Raw genomic sequence first — 19,774 nt, 5'->3', positions numbered from 1 at the left:
TGAAACTCTCTACCCACCAAGCAACAACTCTCCCTTTCCCCTCCCCACATAGCTCCTGGCAAGCACAATTCTAGTTTCTGTTTCTAAGAGTCTGACTACTCAAATAATACCTCATATAAGTAGAATCATGCAGTATTTGTCTTTTTGCGACTGGCCTATTTCACTTAGTATGATGTCCTCAAGGTTTATCCATGTTGTAGCTTGTGATAGGATTTCCTTCTTTTTTTAAGATTGAATTATATCCCATTGTATGTATATACCAAATTTTCTTTAACAATATTGTCCCTTAACTAAATACTCTATGACAATCTAAACAATGAATCAGTTGGACTAATCACATACCTACAATTAAGAAACATACAAATACAATCAAAAATGACTTTGAAACTGACATTTTCTGAGCTATGAGCTAGCACATACATTGTATCAAAAAGCAGAAATTCTTACCAAGAAAATAATACACGATGCAGAAATTTCTAATCAGAAACAGTGATTCCACACAACTATGCTTAACTAACAAGAGCAGAGATCTCCTGAAGCGTAAGAACTTGTATTGCTATGAAAAAAAAGAAAAACAGAATCAAATGACACATCCAAGGAGAGGTTCTATTTCATTCTAAAGCAAGCACATAACTAAAACAGTCCATATATAAAAAACATAATCATTGTATAAAAAGACAAAGTTTATTCCAAAGGTAAAAAATCAATAATTTCTGATAAAATATTTAATATTTACATTATACAACATCTCATTGATATGAGAGCAGAAAAAACAAAATTAACAATACTGATCTATACTTAAACTAAGGACTATGGAGATGGAGTAAGTACAAAAAACATGATGATGAGAACAACAGCAGCTAACATTCTTTGGCTGCTTAGCTTGTACCAGGTACTATTCTAAGCACACCCCTATAAAGAAGGTTCCGTTATTATCCTCATCTTATTAATGAGAAAACTGAGGCACACCGAACCAACTTACCAGCTGGCAAAAGGAAAATCTGACATTTTAATCCAGGCAGTCCAGTTTCAGAGACTGCAATCTTAAATATAATGTACACACTGCCTCTACACTGTTTTTAAATGCTCTCTGCAAGAAAAACTGGAGGCAGAAGAAGACACTAGACTGAGTCAGGAGACCTGAGTTCTAGTGCTTCTCTCTGCAGCACTGAGCAAGTCATGTCTCCAGTTATTTGTGCGATAAGAAGGCTGACCCAGATAAACAGTGCATAAATGAGTACTACCTTCAATTCTAACAATCTAAGAAATATTAAGAAAAAAATGTGAAATGTTTTTTTTCCTGATAAAACTACGCTTCTTTTGAAATAAAGATTATTTGCGTCCCTCCTCTCCCTGCCCCAAAAATGCCAATGGAAAAAATATTTTTAAATTACTGGAAAGAACTTAAGGAAATTTAAAGAAGCAAAGATGAATCTCCCAAATTCTGGTCTTCTTTTGTGCTTCTATTACGACTGATCCTTCTTTAAGAAAATTCAGAAGCTAAAGAAGAGCAAATAATTATATACATAGGTAAAAGTTTTATCTTCATACTATGTCTGTGAACTCCTACAGCATCTTACCAAAAAGCAGCCCATATGAATACCTGGTCACTAAACACACAGCTTCAAGTATCCTGGTTTATTTTGGATATGTTCAAAGTCTGAGATACAGAATGGCACAATTCCATGCAGCCACTGGATGCTAACCTTCTTACTTGACCCCCCAATAAAAAGGGTATAGTTCCTATACTATTCCTACTGAAGCTCTCACCTCAACCATGACTCACAAGGGTCCAAAGAGGCTAGGGAAACAGGTAAGCATTTCAGTAGATATGCAGAGAACAGCTAATATACCCTCTTACTGCTCCCCAGCTGAAGTGTTTTTCAATTCCCTATTGGGTTTCTTCTGTGATTTGGCTAGAAACTAACCCTTTACTGAGGATTTATTATGTGCCAGGCTCTATAATTCTTATCTCATTTAATACTTTCAGTCTTGTTGGCCTAGAACTTGCCAAGCCCTGTCTTGATGTTCATCCACTTCTTTGTCCTCTACTCCATGCTAATGTTCTGCTTTTCCCTATCAGTCTGTCATTAAGAATTTGATAAAGACAATGGAATTGGTTTTAGAACTATAGGCTAAAGAAAAATTAGTAAGCTAATGGTAAATTGGTTAGAATTAGATCTTTAAAAAGATTTAATTTTTCATAATTACATGAAAACAGTAGTTATTGAATAATAGGGACAATATAAAACTATTAATGGAAGGGGCGCCTGGGTGGCTCAGTTGGTTAAGCGACTGCCTTCGGCTCAGGTCATGATCCTGGAGTCCCGGGATCGAGTCCCACATCGGGCTCCCTGCTCAGCGGGGAGTCTGCTTCTCCCTCTGACCCTCCCCCCTCTCATGTGCTCTCTCTCTCTCTCTCTCTCATTCTTGCTCTCTCAAATAAATAAATAAAATCTTAAAAAAAAAAAAAAACTATTAATGGAAGCTCCACCCCACAAGATATTATGTTATAGGTCCTATATATGTAAATGTACAGAAAAGGGCCTAGCAGAATATACACTAAACTGGTCACAATTATCTCTGAGGCAAAGATTGAGACTGGCCCCAGAATGGCCAAAGGGAACTTTCATTTTATTTACAGTATTTGAATATTTTTTAATCAAAATGTTACCACTATACTCTTAGGAAGAAAGCTGACAGGCAGCACCAAAAATAATGATGATGATGATGACGCTAATAATAATGGTTGTTATTGCTTGTAAAAAAAATTCTTATTTTGAGGTCTAACATTCTCTGGTCAGCTTGGCCAGTTAAAGAAAAAAAGTAGGGCGCCTGGGTGGCTCAGTTGGTTAAGCGACTGCCTTCGGCTCAGGTCATGATCCTAGAGTCCCGGGATCGAGTCCCGCATCAGGCTTCCTGCTCAGCGAGGAACCTGCTTCTCCCTCTGACCCTCCCCCCTCTCATGTGCTCTGATTCTCTCTCTCTCTCACCCTCTCAAAATAAATAAATAAATCTTTAAAAAAAAAAAGAAAGAAAGAAAGTAAATGGTGATTGCCATCATATTGCTTTATGGAGGTTCAGAAGAAGAAATAGGCCTGATCTCACATCAAGCTTACAATTTCCTGATAATCCTGCTTTCCTTAGCAACTTAAAGCGCATTAAGGGAAGATCATACAATGCACACCAGGCTCTTAGGGCTAATCAAAGAAAGCTAAGGTATGGTGTCCTCCTTCCCCCTCAATCTTCTGAGGAGGTAAATCTACCCAGCCGGGCAAACAAAGACAGTTACAAACGAGACAGATGAGAAACTATGATCCTGGGCACAAAGATTCATCATTTCAACTGCTCCTGCCAAAATCCTGACCTCCCTTACTCCACTGTACCCACCCAACAAAAGCCCTATTCCAAGCATCCCCAGGCTGGAGAGAGCACCCAGCCGGGCAGACTAAATACCACTATACACTCATGGTTACAAGAGATGCCCCCAAAATATATTTTGGCCAAATACTGAATGGCCAAATGTTAGAAGTTAACCTTCTGCAAAAGTTAAACCTGAAGTAAAAGCTAAATATTACCATCAGAAGAGAAACTTCTGGGATACAAGAATAAATCTAAAATTTTGTCAAAAGAAATTACAAAATAATTTAGTAGTCAAATTTTACAAATGTGACGTTACATGGTAGGAACAATTTATTAGTACCATCAATTACTGGTCTGCTCCTACATTTACTCTACTGCATGTCTGTGATGTTAAACAAATGGTCACTTTCAACTGAGGTCCAGGGGGAAGCAAGGTATTTTGGGGTATCTCATTTTTCTCTAACACTTTTCTTCCCTATATTCTTAATTATATTTGGATCAAATATGATTCAGCATGGATATTTCTGTATAGAATTTCAGGGTTTTTCCTCCTTGTAAAATTTTAAAGTGGCAAAGCTGATATTCTGCTTTTAATTCATCTCAAAATGTGAAAAATTTCTAACTGGGACTCTTTCTTCATACATTAATGGTTTGCAGGGAGGTAAGGGCCAGCTCCTTTTCTGTGAGTACCACCTCCTTGCAGTACGTGAATTTTCAACAGGTTGTTCTCATGGAGGCAAAAGGAAGGCAGGAACGTCAGTGAAACCAGGAGAAGCCAAACCTACACACCCTCATACTCTGACACGTTTGTTTACACGTCGCTCCCTCTCTCCCCACCAGACTGGGTCCTACTGGGAAGGGGCTGGTTCTAATAGTTTTGCTCCAAGGCCCAGTCCTCAGCCTGCCATAGCACAGGAATGAAGCGAATAAGAACACAGTCAGGAAGAGTGGGAACAGCGGGGGAGAACCTTGATGCCACAGGAGAAATCTCAACTGATCTTTCTCTCTCCTGCCTCGGAAGGTGGTTCTAGTTGCACAGAAGGCTCCTACCAGATTAGATCTTTAAAAACCTAACTGATAGTTTGAACTGTCCTACCCAAACGAGTCAAAATTGTTTTATTTATTTATATACATCATGCCTTGTTCTAGAAAAGATGTGAGACAGTAACTGACAGTCTATACTTACTTGCACATCCTCAAGCCCATGAGTTCTTAGGTTCAAAAAGAAGCCGGCAGCTGCACAGAGGTACGCTGCATGAATGTCATCATCCTCCTCCCCCAGCCCTGCTAGGTCACAGCAACTGCCACTACCTAGCAGGGAGGGAAAGAGTGGGGCAAAGCAGTGTTCTCAGAGTGGCAGTGGGAAGGGCAGTGATAGCTCTCACACATATGCTAAAATTCATGAAGACAAATCTCTCCTCTCCAAATGGCATTTTGATGATCTCAGTCCTAAGTTTTATTGATCAAATCTTGAATTAATCAGATAAGGCCAGTTATATATACATACATCAAGGCAATTTTGCATCTGCCACATGCTGACATAAGGTAGTGCCCAATGGCTGTCTTACCTGGATGATGGGAAATGGCAGATAGTTCATGTTGTTAATAAAATACAGGAGACTATAGCTGTAGCCCATAAATGCTCCAGCCAGTAGAAAAAAAAGGTGACACTCATTTAAGCAGGTCTGTGCAGCAGGGCTATTTAAACTGGAAAGAAAGTTAGGTTATTAATTCAATAGTCAGGGACACGTATCACTGCTTTAGGCTCAAACTGTGACTTACTCACTTAAGAAATGTCCCAAATTCTAACAAAATGGTTCATTTCAGGTTCAGTGTGGGCAAAAGATTAACAAAACCCTTTCCCTGATGCATGAGAATTTGACCTCTCTAAAGGTTAACTCTTTAGCTCTTCCTCTGGAAATCTGATAAGGGTAAGAACGTCCCCTGTGATAGTAAGCAACGCTGCTCACATCTGGACTGAGAGGAACTAGAACGGAACGTTATGGACCTGCTAGAGATGCCATCACTTTGGGCTTCTCTCTGTGTTGTCTCTTATAATTGAGCAATCCCTCACGGGGACCCTTTCCACTAAAGAAAATTGATCATATTAGGAAAAAAACCCCGCCTTACGTAATAGTAACTGGGGGACAAAAAGAAATTAAATATTCAGTAGTATAGCGGTGCCTGGGTGGTTCAGTCAGTTAAGTGTCTGCCTTCAGCATCAAGTCATGATCCTGCGGTCCTAGGACAGAGCCCGAGATGGGCTCCCTGCTCAGTGGGGAGTCTGCTTCTCCCTCTCCCTCTGACACTCTGCCCCTCATTCGTGCTCTCTAATAAATAAAATCTAAAAAAAAAAAGGAGAAAAAATAGAGAACTTAAGATTACTACTGTAATCTTTTTTTATTTTTAAAGTCAATATCAACACGAAATTTTTATCAATGTCATGTGTTCAAGAACTGTTATCAGTTTATGGGGCGCCGGGGTGGCTCAGTCAGTTGAGCGACCGACTCTTGATTTCGGCTCAGGTCATGATCTCAGGGTCGTGAGATTGAGCCCCACAGGGCTTCATGCTAGGTGTGAAGCCTGCTTAAGATTCTCTAAGATTCTGCTCAAGATTCTCTAAGATACTCTCTCTGCCCCCTGCCCTTGTGTGTGCTCTCCCCCCCCCCAAAAAAACTGTATCAGTTTCAAAATTATAAAAGTACTCTACTGAAGAAGGTGGTTGTAATTATTTTAAAGTTTTTTCTTCATTCTTCCCATACAATCCTTCCTTAAACCCCAACCTTAAACACCACCTCCTCTTAAGAAGCCAGGGATCTTCCCCGCTTCCTGAACTGCCACAGGTTTTATGTGCACATCTCACTTTCTTATTACATCCCATGTCACATAAATTCCTATTTCTCTCCTATCACATCCGTTTGTGTCCATGGCTTAATTCCCCTCCTGTTCTTAACTCTCAAGGACCTATAATCTACGCATGAGTCCCTCTCATAAATCCAGCAGCACCTAGCATAGTACCTTGCACAGAAAATGTTTAAAAAAAAAACTGTTGAATTCAACAAACATAAATATCAAAAACATTTGATCTTATGTATAAGAGCAACTTCCATAAAAGTCTCGAAAGCAAAGAATGCCCATAAACTATTTACCTATGCAGGTCACCTTTGGCTTAGTAACTAAACAAGGTTCCATAGAAAAAATGTAGTTAATATTACCTCTCAGTACCAGTGCAGGGAACCACAAGAAAACTGTATTGACCCTTGGTTATCACCGCAGCACACCAAGCCACGAGCATCCCCATTGCAGCATGGACAAATGAGTGCATGAGCTGCTGAGGGTGAATGATCTTCCCTATCAGTGCCAGTCTGGAGCAGGGAATGGAAGGCACAACTGTAAACAAAGCACATTACCGTGGCTTTAGGCTTAGACTGCAGCAAATGTAGTCAGAGGACCTGAACTATTATTCTCTCTCATACTTGCACGAATATTCCAAAGGGGGGGAAGAAACAGAGTCAATGTAAAGTACAGAAAATTTCTAAGTTAAAAATTTGAAGTTAAAAGATTTTGAAAAGATTGAATATAAAAAGATGCACACAAAAAAGAAAAACCAAAGATTCTGAGAGATGAAACCTAAGGACAGCATGATTAACATTTTTCAGTTCTTTTTAATTAAAATTTCCCGATAGTTCAAAGAGTGTCTACCCTGCCATTCTCTTAGGTGCCAGAAAAGAAGAAATCATAATTTTTAAAAGATAGTGCTTGTCCTCTGACAAGTTATTTTTACTTCAGCATTTGAACTGGTCAATATATAGTCTAATTGTGAAAAATAAACCACAAACTACGCAAATAATGACAATAATGAATATCAAAATAAATGTTTGCATAGGAATTCCTAATACCTCTCTGATAATCAAAATAAGTTTTCTGGAAGTGTGCTGGGGTAGGCGAGTGTGGGTAGGAGGGATGTTGACCTTTGAAAACAGCTAGTAGAGGGTTTCCTGACCTATCCACATACACATTCTTCTTTTAATGTATTCCAAGTAAAGAGACTGTAGAGAGATGGAAAATTCATGTGAAGGGAGAGGGCTTAGGTGCTTTACACTTTGAGAAAGAGGCTGCTATCGCCTCTCCCTCCCCACAAGAAATGCCCATGAGACCTACTGAGTGTGCAACTGATTTAAGATGCTCTGAACATACCAAAGCTTCTCCTGTCTCTAAGCCTTTTTATGTGCTATCCTTTTCCCTGGATCATCATCTTCATTCTCGAATTAATACAATTCATCCTTTAAGCTCACCTCCTCCAGGAAGCTTCCCATGCTGGGTAAATGGTGCTCCTATATATTCCCATACTATCCAGTGTATTGTAATTGAATATATTTAATGTTTAATCTGTCTCCTCATTAATTGTGATCCTCTAGGGATAACTGGGACCATAACACTTATCTCTGATCCCACACCATGCACAGCACAAAGAATGCTTGTTGAAGGAATGAGCCAAAGTGACTAATCAGACTTTAAGAATGACAGGATGGAAAGCCCTAGTGTGGCATCTACATCAAGATGACCTAGGTACGTGGGACCATATAAAAGAACACGTGCTATAAGCCAAGGAGATGTGTATACGGCTTGAACAGAAAAAGATCCAGCAGCTAGGAGTGAGAAATTAGGAAAGCAAAGGAAAAGGGTATGTGTTATAACATCCAGAGTAGGACTGGAAATTTTATACCAACTCTAAGAAGCAACTACTGAAGAGCTAAAAAGAGGAATGAAAGGGTGCCTGGGTGGCTCAGTCGTTAAGCGTCTGCCTTCGGCTCAGGTCATGATCCCAGGGTCCTGGGATCGAGCCCCGCATCGGACTCCCTGCTCAGCGGGAAGCCTGCTTCTCCCTCTCCCACTCCCCCTGCTTGTGTTCCCTCTCTGGCTGTGTCTCTCTGTCAAATAAATAAATAAAATCTTTAAAAGATAAAATAAAATAAAATAGAGGAATGATGTTACAGTCAAAAAAGAAGTGTCAGAAGAAGCTTCTGACTGTACCACAAGGATAGACACAGGAATCAGAAAAGGCACAAAAAGTAAAAAGAGAAACTGGGAAAAAGAAAAAGCTCTGGAATCTTAGCAGGTGATTCTCTCAAGGCAAAACATACAGTTGGTTTTTTTTAAACTACAGAATTATAGACTTTTATATTTGAAAAGGACCTCAGAAATCATCTGGTCCTGATCTCCTACCCTATAAAGGAGTTATTTTTATAATACATCTGCTGAGTCACAGCCTTAACAGCAGCTGTGAACTATTAAAAGGTCTAAATTTTTTTTATTGTGGTAAAACACACATAAGTAAAGTTAGCGATGTTAACCATTTTTTTCCCATTTTAACCATCTTTAAGCATATAGATCTGTGGCATAAGTACACTCACATTGTTGTCTAACCATCACCACCACGTACCTCAAGACTTTCCCACCACCTCAACTGCAACTCTGTGCCCATCAAACAGCTCCCCATCCCCTCCTCCCCCAGCCTGTGGCCATCACCATTCTACTTTCTGTCTTTATGAATTTGACGACTCTAGGAACCTCCTATATAAGTGAAATCATACAATATTTGTCCTAAGAGCTCTAGATATTTTTTAAAAAGAGAGAAATTAACCTTCAAATAAATTTTTAGTTAAAACATGCAAAGCAGATGATTCTGTATATATTTTAAGCTGACACAAAACAAGCCTGTTATATACACCCACATACAAAATGCACTGAGCCTGCCATTAAGAATATAAATTCAAATATTTTTATGATTAACATTTGAAAACTCACCTGCATAGAACTCCACATTAAAAATACTTATTATTACTTCTACCACTGACAGCAGCAGGAGGTAAAAGATTACATAGGAACTATACAGATCACTGAAAGAATCTAAAACATAAGAGAGATGAATCAGTAAGTTCATTCAGTCATGCAGTCATGATCAGTATATTGCAAGAGAAAAATGGATTGAACCACAACTGTAACTTTCATTTTAAAAGTTATCTTTTCTTCAAGAATTTACTCATACACTGCTGACAGGTCCTACAGGACATCAACTCAAGAACTACAGTGTGAGTTATTTGGACCAAGCTCTGGGTCCTTTAAAATTATACTAGAATTTCTTTTCGATGACCCAGATGTTAACATCAGACAAAATACTACCATATGCAAACGTTTTTTCTCATGTGAAACAGAGAAGTACCACATTTAGTAATACACCAACAAGGCTTCTTTTTACAATGTAAATATTTTTCAGATCTCTTCTTAACAAATGCAATTAGCTCCTATAGCTAAAAAAGTAACATTTCTGAAAATAGCATAATCCATAAATCATTTAAATGCTGAATTAAAAAAACAAAAAATCATGATATCCTTGTAAAACACTAATATATTCACATTTTAGAGTAGTTCAACAAGCAATACTCCATTTAAAAAATCTGGCTAAGTTTAACACATATACTAATGTTACACCTAAAAACATAAATAAGAGAAATAAAAACAGCAAGGAAATACATTTGCTGAAGAGACTAAAGCTTAATAATGAAATCAATAACTTTTAAGAGTATAATTTATTGACCAAAATTAATAAAGAGTATTTATTAAGGATTCACAATTAAACCCCAACATTATACTGAACTAAGAGAAAGAACAAACTGATTCATGTGACTGGAAATAAGTAAGGAAAGAGTACAATTTCTCTAAAAAGACTTTGTGAAGCAAAAGTTGAAGGAGATGAGTAACATTTGATGAGAAAAATGGCATAAATCAAATCCCATCTGGAGAGAAAGTATTATTAGGATTAAAAAACCCTGGCCCATGAAATGGCAAAAAATTTTTTCTTAAGTGCCAAATCTGAACAATTGGTAATGGTTCTAGATTTCAGTACTGAATATTCCAAGCTTGTGACCAGACCGCCAAGATCAATGAGTGATCCAGACTCAGAGAAGGTGGTTACAGAAATACCTGCCATCCCCATGCTGGCTTATGGCTTAATTTTATCTGCCCCGTAGGTCCCATGCAAGAAGTGATTGAGACGTCTCAAGAAACTTAACATGACTATAATTCTTTAGCAGCAGTATCTCCAAAGGCTACAAGGTTAAGCTGCTAACTCCTTGAAAATTAAATTAACAACACACTTCCCACCTCCCAAAGCAAGAGAAATTTGTTATTATTGTTGTGGAAAGGGAAATAAAAAGAATTTCAAGAGTATATGTGCTTCTTAGCTTTAGGCAAGACTTTAGAGTTCAAAACCTACTCTGGCAACACTTCTCTCTAATTCCAGTGTGGTATGTGGAAAAACAGGCTTTGAAGTCAGAGACCAATGTTCAAATCCTGGTTCAGTTAGTCACTGTGTGTCTCTGCATAGACTTCTATAACCTGAGCGTCAGCCTCCTCATTTATAAAGCAGGGATAATACCTCTTTATTATATAGTGTTGTAGGAAGGATAACAATATACTAAGATGCTTAGAATGGTATGTGGCATGCAGTACATGGCAATAATTTGGAGGTTATTATTAATTAACATGACCATAGTTTAATATATTTAGTTAATTTTATTTTCATGTCCATGGATTTTTGAGAAACATTTAGTCTGCTCCAAGCTTTTCCTCCTCATCAGTCTTTGTGTTTACATCTATGTTTCTTAGTCTTTAACTCCTTCCTCCTTTTCTCTCTTCTCACTTTTTATTAGCCACAGTACAGAAATGAAGTAGTCTTTTAATTTTAGACAGGTTTTCTAAAAAGATGTCATATTTTCTATTCCAAATTTTTCAATAGATAAAGGAAACAGTCCCAGTCCTTAAAAAGAAAATGTCAAAAAAGCAGTCAAAAAAGACAAACACATAAACAAAAATTAAGGCAAGTTTTCATTTATGTGGTCTTCTAATAATCTTTTTGTTCATGTGATAATACAGATCTCTGACAGGCTTACTAATCTTATAATTATACAGTGAAAAGGTGATCTATAAAGGGAATGCCTTAAGGTTACCTCAAGGTGAATGTTTTGCCATGCCAATCAATATAGGCAGTGATTAAAAACAAATTATTTGAGGGGCACCTGGGTGGCTTGAAACATAACACAACTTTTATGTTGAGAAATAGGTTCTGTAAATTTGATTTCCCCAAACTGAGTACTACTTACCAGAGAGCCACTGAATAGGATGAAATAAATCAATGCTGCTGAAGATTATAAATACTGTGGTACAGATGGGTAGAAGCAGCACTGACCAGACAATACTTGCAACTATCCTCCAGCCCAAAACCTATAATTAAAACAAACAAAATCCCTCAATCATGAAGTCAAACTATTTCAGTTATTTCAGTTATGCAAATCCTATCTTTTCATATGGGATGTTAATCACTAGTATTTACACCCAGATCATAGTCCGTGCAGCTATATATAAACCCCAATGGTTACTCCTATTAATAACATTGCATACAACTACCAAATCTTGTGATATCAGTTCACTGATGCTTGCATTTAGTCCAGAGTGAGATGCTACATTAAATAGCACACTTTAAGGAAGGAGAGGAATTGTGTTAGTTTTACAACTGTATTTTACAGCAACTTATACTTTTCTCTTTAGGTTTAATTGATTGATATGTCAATATCTAAAAGCTGTATACATTTTATAGGGATCATCTGTATACTATAATTGTGTTCGCAATTATTAGCTATGGCAGTTATTGGGCAATTACTGCATTGTATTCATGTGTGAATCACCAGTGTCTACCACTTAGAGACACAAGATACACTGCTGACTGAGTAAAGAAGAGATACTGAGGGGTCTGAAGTGTGAAAGTGCTTTACTTTAATCGGATTTACATTTTGGAACGTAAAATACTCTTGGGTTTGTAAGGTGCCTATGATGGAGATGGATCAGAGGCAAGACCCACACAAGAGACAATTTGGACAACTGTCCAAAGCCAAAGTTTACAGTCAGTGTCTGAAGGAAGGCAGTGGCAATGGGAAAAAAGGAGAAAACAAAAAACTGCAGTCATATTTCCTGAAGTACATCTACAGGACATCCGTAATTGATAATATAAGTGGTAAAGAACAGGCAAGACTTAAGGACTCAAAATTTTTAACTTGGGATACAGCCTCTGCTAAGGCCACACCATATTCTTTCCAATTCTAGACATTCTTTCCCACTTCTTACCCCAAGTAGTCAACAAGCTATTTATTTCGCACCTACCAGGTACACCACCCTTGCATAAAACTCCTGACCATCCCTGCCCCAGTTCCCATGCAGGTCATCCCTATCATTCTAACCAGCTTCCACTCAGGACTCTTCTCCCACCCCATGACAAGTTTACACTCAGGACGTCCGGCTAGCACACCCTAGTAACCAGCTTTCCCTAGCCCCCCCCGCCCCCCCCGCAATCAGATTCCACTCGGGACACCCCCCCCCTCCCTGTAATCAATCAGTCCCTCTGGTCGCCCCCTCCCCACGCGCTCCCCACGCTACACAGGAGCCGGCCCCTCCCCCGCCCAGCGCGCCCGCGAGCGCCCGCCAGGCCCGACTCCAGCTGCGGGCCGAGCGCGCGCCAGATTGCGCGCTGCACTCACGCGCCACAAGATGTCCCGCGACCCGCCGTCGCAAGGCCGACTCGCAGCCGTGGCCATGGTGATGGCGGCCCCGGCTCTGAGGAGTGCAGGAGACAGTGCGCCCGCCCGCCACCGCAGTTCAAAGGGAGAAAGGCCCCAGGAGGACCCTGTTGGGGCTGCCTCAAACGCTGCCTGAGGGAAGCCCGGGGCAGGCCCCAACCAATCCCCTCGAGGCTTCGTCTGCACAGGCCCAACGCACCAGAACGCGCCCGCGGACACGTCCCCCAAAGGAGACTGGGATTTCAGGACCCGCCCTCTGGAGTCCAAAAGCTCTCTCCGAAGCGGGGTCCAGCGGGACGCCAGAAACTGGGGGCGGCGCTGCATGCTGGGAACTGTAGTCTCGACGGCGCTCTGGGAGCAAGGGAGCGTTGCATTCTGGGACTCAGAGTTCCAAAATACAGCATGCTGGGAATGGAAGTCGTCCCAGAGGTACCTTGTGGCATGCTGGGAATCGTAGTCTTTTATAAAGCCGTTAAGCGTTAAGTGTCCATTGATAGAATTTTACAGTTAACTCTGGCAAAATGATTGGTCCTTATTTCTTCCAATTTTCTTTATCGACTGCTTGAAAGTGAAATCAAAGACTGTCGTGGCCGTCTCCACAGAGGTACTCACTGATTTTACCGTTTATAAAGGTTTCCCAAGATCTGTTTCCTAGTTCCAGCTCTGCCCCTTGCTAAATGGCTGTCTTGACCCTCTCTGAGCTTCCATTTCTTCATCTAGAAAATAAGGATGAAAACAAAGATGGCATCCAGTGATGTTGCGAAGATATGATAAATGCTATACAAATACTGATTATCATTAATTTCCTGCCGGTAAGGAAAAAGATTTTTACCGACCCAAGTCCCGCTTAATGAAGTCCTCTCTGATTGCATTTGCCCTCGGTTAGATCCCTGGAGGCATAGTGCTAACACCTTTTAATACCCAATTACATACCACAGTCAACATTCCCCGTACTCTGGAAAGACAGAGAGATTCAGTGATTTACTGATTCTGGAGAAACTCAGTCTAGTGAAAGAAATTGAGATCACACGTAGAGCTTTGTAATGTTTGCTAATAATGGTTTCCTGATTTGCGTTAAGATTATATTCATTTCCAAAAACATGTTAATATCAATCATGTCTGAAGCCCTGCAGAACAACTGGGAATACAAAGGTAGATCAAGTCTCTGCCAAGAAGAAACCTTCTATCTGGTGGTGGAGAAAGATGATAAAGAATCATTCTATGGAAGTAGCTTGGAAGGCTGGAACTAGGAAGTTACTGAAATATGGGTAAGAGGTAATGAGAATGTAACCGTATCACTTCTCCATTAAAAAAATAATAAAATAATAAAATTCAAACAAAACAAACAAACAAAAAAGAATCATTCTAAATGAGTGTCCTTAAACACACCCCGGGTTACTTGCAGTCAGTTTACTTTGTTTAGTTGCCCAGCATATCTATTCTCCCCTACTTCTTAGAAATAGAATTCCCCAATTTTTAACTGGGCATGTGATACATTTCCTAGTCTCCCTTGACGCTAGGTGGAGCTAGGTGACTGATGAGTTCAGGCCAATAAAATGTAATCAAACTATTGCATGGTAGCGTCCCAGAAACTCCCCTTAAAAGAGAGCTAGCCACGTTCTTTGCCCCTTCTTAATCCCTTCCTTCATCCAGCTGCATAGAATTTGGAGGTGTCACACTCCAGGCAAAACCAAGTACTACCCTCAAAGCAAACTTGATTACTAGGAGCAACTATACCAATCCTAGGCTACCTGCCCATACCTCCTGACTTCATTTACACAACAGAGACAATTATTGTTTGCGCCACATTTATTTTTAGAGCACTTATCACATTCTGAAATCATCGTGTGTAACTACTTATTTATTGTCTGAATCCTAACTAGCACATAAGTTTCCCATGGGCAGAGAGACTTTGTCTATCTTGTTTATCATTGTTTCCAAAATGCTATAACATTAGGAGGTAGTCAATAAATGTTTGTTAAATGAACAGAAGAATGAATGGAAGTAACTGCATCAGAAAGTGTCTATTCAGGACAACAAACTTTGTTATCTAATTCAAAGAGGAACTGAACACAGGGAATTGATAACGAAAGTATTCAAAGGGCTGAAAGGCCATAGGGGAGAAAGAATAGGGTTGTAGTAGCAAAAGGGAGAAAGGAGTTACTATCCAAATATCATGAAGGTGCTACTCCCTCTACATTAGAGCCCCCAAGCACACACGATGTGCGGCTGATGGGGCGGGGGGGGGCGGAGCGCCAGTACTGCAATTAGAACTACACCATTGCTGTTGAGCAGGAGCTTGTATTATTTCCTTAATTTACTTTAGTTTATTTTGAAATCTTAAGTTATAGTTTTCAGCTGGTTTCATGGGCATGTCTTTCTGGAATGTTTTCATATCATTAGGGAGATTATTCTCCGTGTTTTCATTTTTTTTATAATAACTTCATTATGAGGTTTGATTGCAGTCCTTTCTGCTGCTCATTTTTATATGAAATTAGTTTTCCTGCACGTTTAGGAAGGAGGGGTGAGTTAGGACAGCTTTGCTAAATTCGAGACTCTACAGCTTCTTTTTCTGTTTTCATGAAGTGTTCAAAAATATGGCTTCAAGCTTTCTGAGATCTCCTGGCTCTGTGCCCTTCCCCCACTTTCATCTGACTTCCCTTTTCTTTGCCCCAAATATCCCTGGCCTACTCTATCTGTATTCTATTCCCTGCGGTTTCTACTCTGGTGTCCTGGAAGGATACTTTGGCTGGTTTTCAGAGTCCAACTTCTTCAGACCGTACTTCGGACCCCTTGCACTCATCAGCTGCAAACAGGGTTGTACAAAACTGCCCCCAAATCCAGCTGCTTTTCTCCTATTGGTCCACTGTACTTTCTACGGAGTACCTCTTGGCTATTTTGGGGTTCTCTTCTTTTAAGATTTCTCAGACACCCAGCTGCTTCCTTTGCTTCTTTCCACAAAAGTGCTGATATCATGCAAGTCTTTGAGTGGCTAGTGGTTTCCACCTGCTTGAATTTTGGGGTTTGTGGTGATATCTTGTCACCCAAGTTTGATGTAGATGTTGTCCACATGTTTTTGGTTTTGCTATCCCAGATGCTCTATTTTTATGGAGGAATTTGGGGAGATTAAAAAATGCCACTGCCATCTTTCCAGAACTCTTTTCTCTTAAATCTTTTTTTTTTTTTTCTTTTTTAAGTAGGCTCCATGCCCACTGTGTAGCCCAGGAGGGGCTTGAACTCATGACCATAAGATCAAGACCTGAGCTGAGAGCAAGAATCAGATGCTTAAATGATCGAGCCACCCAGGTGCCCCTTAAATCTTTATATGCCAACCAGTGAAATCAAACTGACAATGGAAAAACCACCATCCATTAACTTTTCTAAAAGCAGGCGTTCCAAGATGTAATAGTTATCTATCTAAAACCCATTCTGGTTTCATTCAGGGTGGCAGTGTGCCCAGCTAAAGAGCATTTCCCAGCCTCCCTTGCAGCTAGGGATGACCATGTGGTATAGTTCTGACCAATAAGATAGAAGCATAAGACATTAGATGGGGTTTGGGAGAAAGCACATTAAAAGCCAGGTCAATTCAACTGGTCAACCCCTTTTGCCCTTTCTCTTCTTCCTGCCTGTCAAAAGTGGAACTGAGGAGACCTGAGCTGCCAGGTGTCTGAGTAGTGAACCTGAAAAATTACAGTCAAGTCTTTAATCAGTTACTGTGATGTTATAAGCAAGATACTAAATAGGAGAAAGCACTGTCCCCACTAATGTTCCATTTTTCCCCTTGGCACAGTGCCAGGCAAGGGTCACGTGCGCTGGTGCAGATGTAGGCACAGCCTTACTGCCAAAGGATCCCTAAACAAAAATCTCCTGCCATTTTATAGCTCAGGAGGCTAGGAGGAGGAAGAGGGGAGGGGCTATGGGTGGAAGAGTACCGAATACTGGGTCAGAGTGGAAAAGACATCTTCAAGGACCCCCAGTAGGTTGGTCTCAGCAAAGGCACCTGAGACAGGCCTTGGCTAGGCCCTCACCCCTTAGCTCCATTAGGAGGCCTCCAAAAGAAGGAAGCTGGACTAGAAATGTAGACTTGCCTAAGAACAAAGCTGGGGTGATGGTAAGGTGGGGCCAAAGCCCCTGACCACAACCCCCGCCCTCCAGAGGGCACAGTGCTCAGGCTGTGCACCTAGGCTGGTGTTCGTGGGCAGTGCTCCCGGGAGGCCTGTCAGGAGGTAAAGACCTTGAGGTACACAGCCGCTAACTGCCCACGATCAGGCCTGAAAGATAACACATAGTATTCTGGCTTGGAGCCAACTCTTCATTGCCTACACTTTGCTGGAAAACAGCATACATCTTGGGATCAGATGATGGCAAATTCATGCTAAGGACAGCTGAGTGGAAGAAAAATAAAAAAGTCAAAATCCTTAATGGTATCATGGAGCAGCTGTATTAACCTGGGCGGGGCTATGTCTAAACTTCTATTTCCACGAGAAAGGTAAAACTGCTCATTTGTTTAAGCTATTGCTTTTTAGGGTTCTTTTATAGCTCAATACAATTCATAAGTGCTTCATGGGGGTCCCAAGAGCAGGGACTCCCAAAAGGCGGTGCTGGTTGGTTCATGAAATTTTCACCGGTCCTTGGTAGGTGAGAAAAAATGAACAGAGTAGTCAGCTTTCCAGAAAGCTAAATTTATTCAAGTTTTTAGTACTGACATTATGTCCTTCCAGATTGATATTATAATGGCCTCTCTTTTTATAAGATGCCGGTACTAATTTATGATGCTGGTTGTGTCTAAAATCCTTACTTAAAAATTAAATCCTGACCACTGTATTAAAGAATCTCTAAACATTTTTGGGGAAAACTTTACCAGTCACACCACACAAGTACTCAGTAGTAACTAAATTCCCCCTCAAACATGGATATTTATATGTGCTTGGGAAAAACTCATTGCTTTCCTTCACTTTAACACTTACACCACTTCTGTAACCAGATATGTGGATCTTCCACACCAAGCAATTCTGACACTAACTGCCTGGAGGTAGAGCAGAACCCAGAGGGTAAGGGCACAGTCCCCCAAGACTGCCCCCTGCTTCAGATGCCAATTGCAAGTAGTGGGTCCCCAGGTTACCCATGATTTCTGTCCAACTTGGCTACAAATTAGAGGCTCCCAAGGCCCCTTCCCTGGGTTTGAAAATTTGTTTCCAGAACCCAGGAAAAGTTTACTCACTATTGCTGATTTATTACAAATGATGTTTTAAAGGATATAAATGAACAGCCAGGTTGAGAGATACATGGGGCAAGGTCTGGAAGGGTCCCAGGTGCAGGAGCTTCTGTTTCTCTTGGAGTTGGGGATGCACCACCCTCCTGGCAGGTGGATGTATTTACCAACCTGGAAGCTCTCCAAACCCTGTTCTTTTGGGATTTTTATGGAGGCTTCATCATATAGGCCTGATTGATTATTACCTCCATTTCCAGTCCCTCACCTGTCTCCAAAGAATGGGGAGTGGGGCTGAAAGTTCCAAGCTTCTAATCATGGCTTGGTCTTCCTGGTGACCAGCCCCATCCAGAGGCCCCCAAGAGTCACCTCATTAGAAAAAAGGAAAAAAAAAAGCTCCACTACCCAGGAAATTGGGAGCTATGTCAGACACTCTTATCACCCAGGAAATAGCAAGGCTCTTAGCAGCTCTGTAAGAAACTGTAGCAGAGGTTTATATTTATATATATATATTTATATATTTATATATATATTTATATATTTATCATTTCATAGTATCCTTCTCTTCTTTATTGGAGAAAAATCCTGCCACTTTTAGTGAGACACAGGAAGGGGAGGTTGCAGACAGCCTGTACCAGGCATTCACAGGACCCACATGTGTAAGAATCACTGCCTTGGGCAGCAGGAGTTAAGTATTAACGAAAGAGCACCAGGGTACCAGCTCAGAGGGTGTCTGGAAGGTATAGATACCAAGTTTTCTGAAGAGTCCTTGAAGACAAAAGAAACACTTAGCTGGAGCTGGAGAAGACTCAGGGGGTGCAGAACAGCTGTTTTCAAACATCTGAAGTCAACAAAGGGAAGAAAGATCAGACTAGATCTGAGAGGCCCAGGGGTAGAGCTCAGACCAAGCAGTGAAAGCTATAGAGGTGTGCACACAAGGACTTGTCCCAGGAGGAGACGGCAGCCTTGGAGAGGCTGAGGCCAGCAACCCCCCAGCAGTGATTGTGTGATTGGAGGATTCCCGGGATCAGGGACCTGGTCTGTTCTGTTCACTGCCCCAGCCCCACCACCTAGAATGCTGACCAGCACTTAGTAGGTGCACAACCTATATTTGTTAAGTAAATTAATGGAGGGGAGGATACTCTGCGTTTGATGGGAGGTTTGCCAACTTGACCTTAAGCTCAGGGCAGCCTGAATTTGTGTGCCTCTTCCTTTTTCGGTGTGATCAGCCTTCTAAGTCCACGTGTGCCTTGCTGTCTCAGAAATACACTGGAAATTCCCAGCCTGAAGAGGACAACACAAACAGTAGGGGATCAGCAATCCTGACCTGGCAGAAGCTCAGCCTCCCAGATGGCACGCATTTTGAATAAAAAATATAACAAAGTATCTCTGAGGCGCCACTGGTTTCTCCTTTTAATGCACTCTAGCCAGGAGTCAGGCCATGTTGAAGAGGCACTCAAAGTGCCCTAAAAAAAGTTTCTAAAATCTGTGTCAAAAGTTTGTAAGTGAGCATGTTCTTCCAACCCTCTGTTCCATACTTACAGTAGGAAAAATTCCGATGTCCATTTTAACC

The 19,774-nt window shown here is 40.7% G+C and overlaps 1 protein-coding gene and 1 long non-coding RNA gene across 5 annotated transcripts in view; one reads left to right on the top strand and one right to left on the bottom strand.

Annotated features, from left to right (window-relative positions):
* The window catches only part of NDC1 (NDC1 transmembrane nucleoporin), a 62,396-nt gene extending 48,973 nt beyond the window's left edge, over nt 1-13,423 (bottom strand). For all 4 annotated transcript variants that reach the window (XM_073896723.1, XM_073896722.1, XM_073896724.1 and 1 more), the window contains exons 1-6: nt 12,954-13,423; nt 11,526-11,646; nt 9,172-9,273; nt 6,579-6,753; nt 4,932-5,070; nt 448-556 (exon numbers count right to left, since the gene is read on the bottom strand). In XM_073896723.1, coding sequence (XP_073752824.1) covers nt 448-556; nt 4,932-5,070; nt 6,579-6,753; nt 9,172-9,273; nt 11,526-11,646; nt 12,954-13,316 — 1,009 coding nt within the window. In that variant the 5' untranslated portion in view covers nt 13,317-13,423. The remainder of the gene's footprint in view (nt 1-447; nt 557-4,931; nt 5,071-6,578; nt 6,754-9,171; nt 9,274-11,525; nt 11,647-12,953) is intronic.
* A 43-nt stretch (nt 13,424-13,466) lies between these two features.
* On the top strand, nt 13,467-19,587 carry LOC141373444 (uncharacterized). Its single transcript, XR_012379476.1, has 4 exons — nt 13,467-13,596; nt 13,713-13,804; nt 14,118-14,260; nt 19,431-19,587. It is a non-coding gene; the product is annotated as an uncharacterized lncRNA (long non-coding RNA).
* The last annotated feature ends 187 nt before the right edge of the window (nt 19,588-19,774 follow it).

This window comes from Callorhinus ursinus, unplaced genomic scaffold (genome assembly GCF_003265705.2).
Source record: "Callorhinus ursinus isolate GAN/ISIS: 27379988/994484 unplaced genomic scaffold, GSC_fseal_2.0 scaffold9, whole genome shotgun sequence".
In the NCBI taxonomy this organism is placed as follows: domain Eukaryota; kingdom Metazoa; phylum Chordata; class Mammalia; order Carnivora; family Otariidae; genus Callorhinus; species Callorhinus ursinus.
Note: the sequence above shows the minus strand (reverse complement) of the source record. Positions and strands in the feature narration are given on the sequence as shown.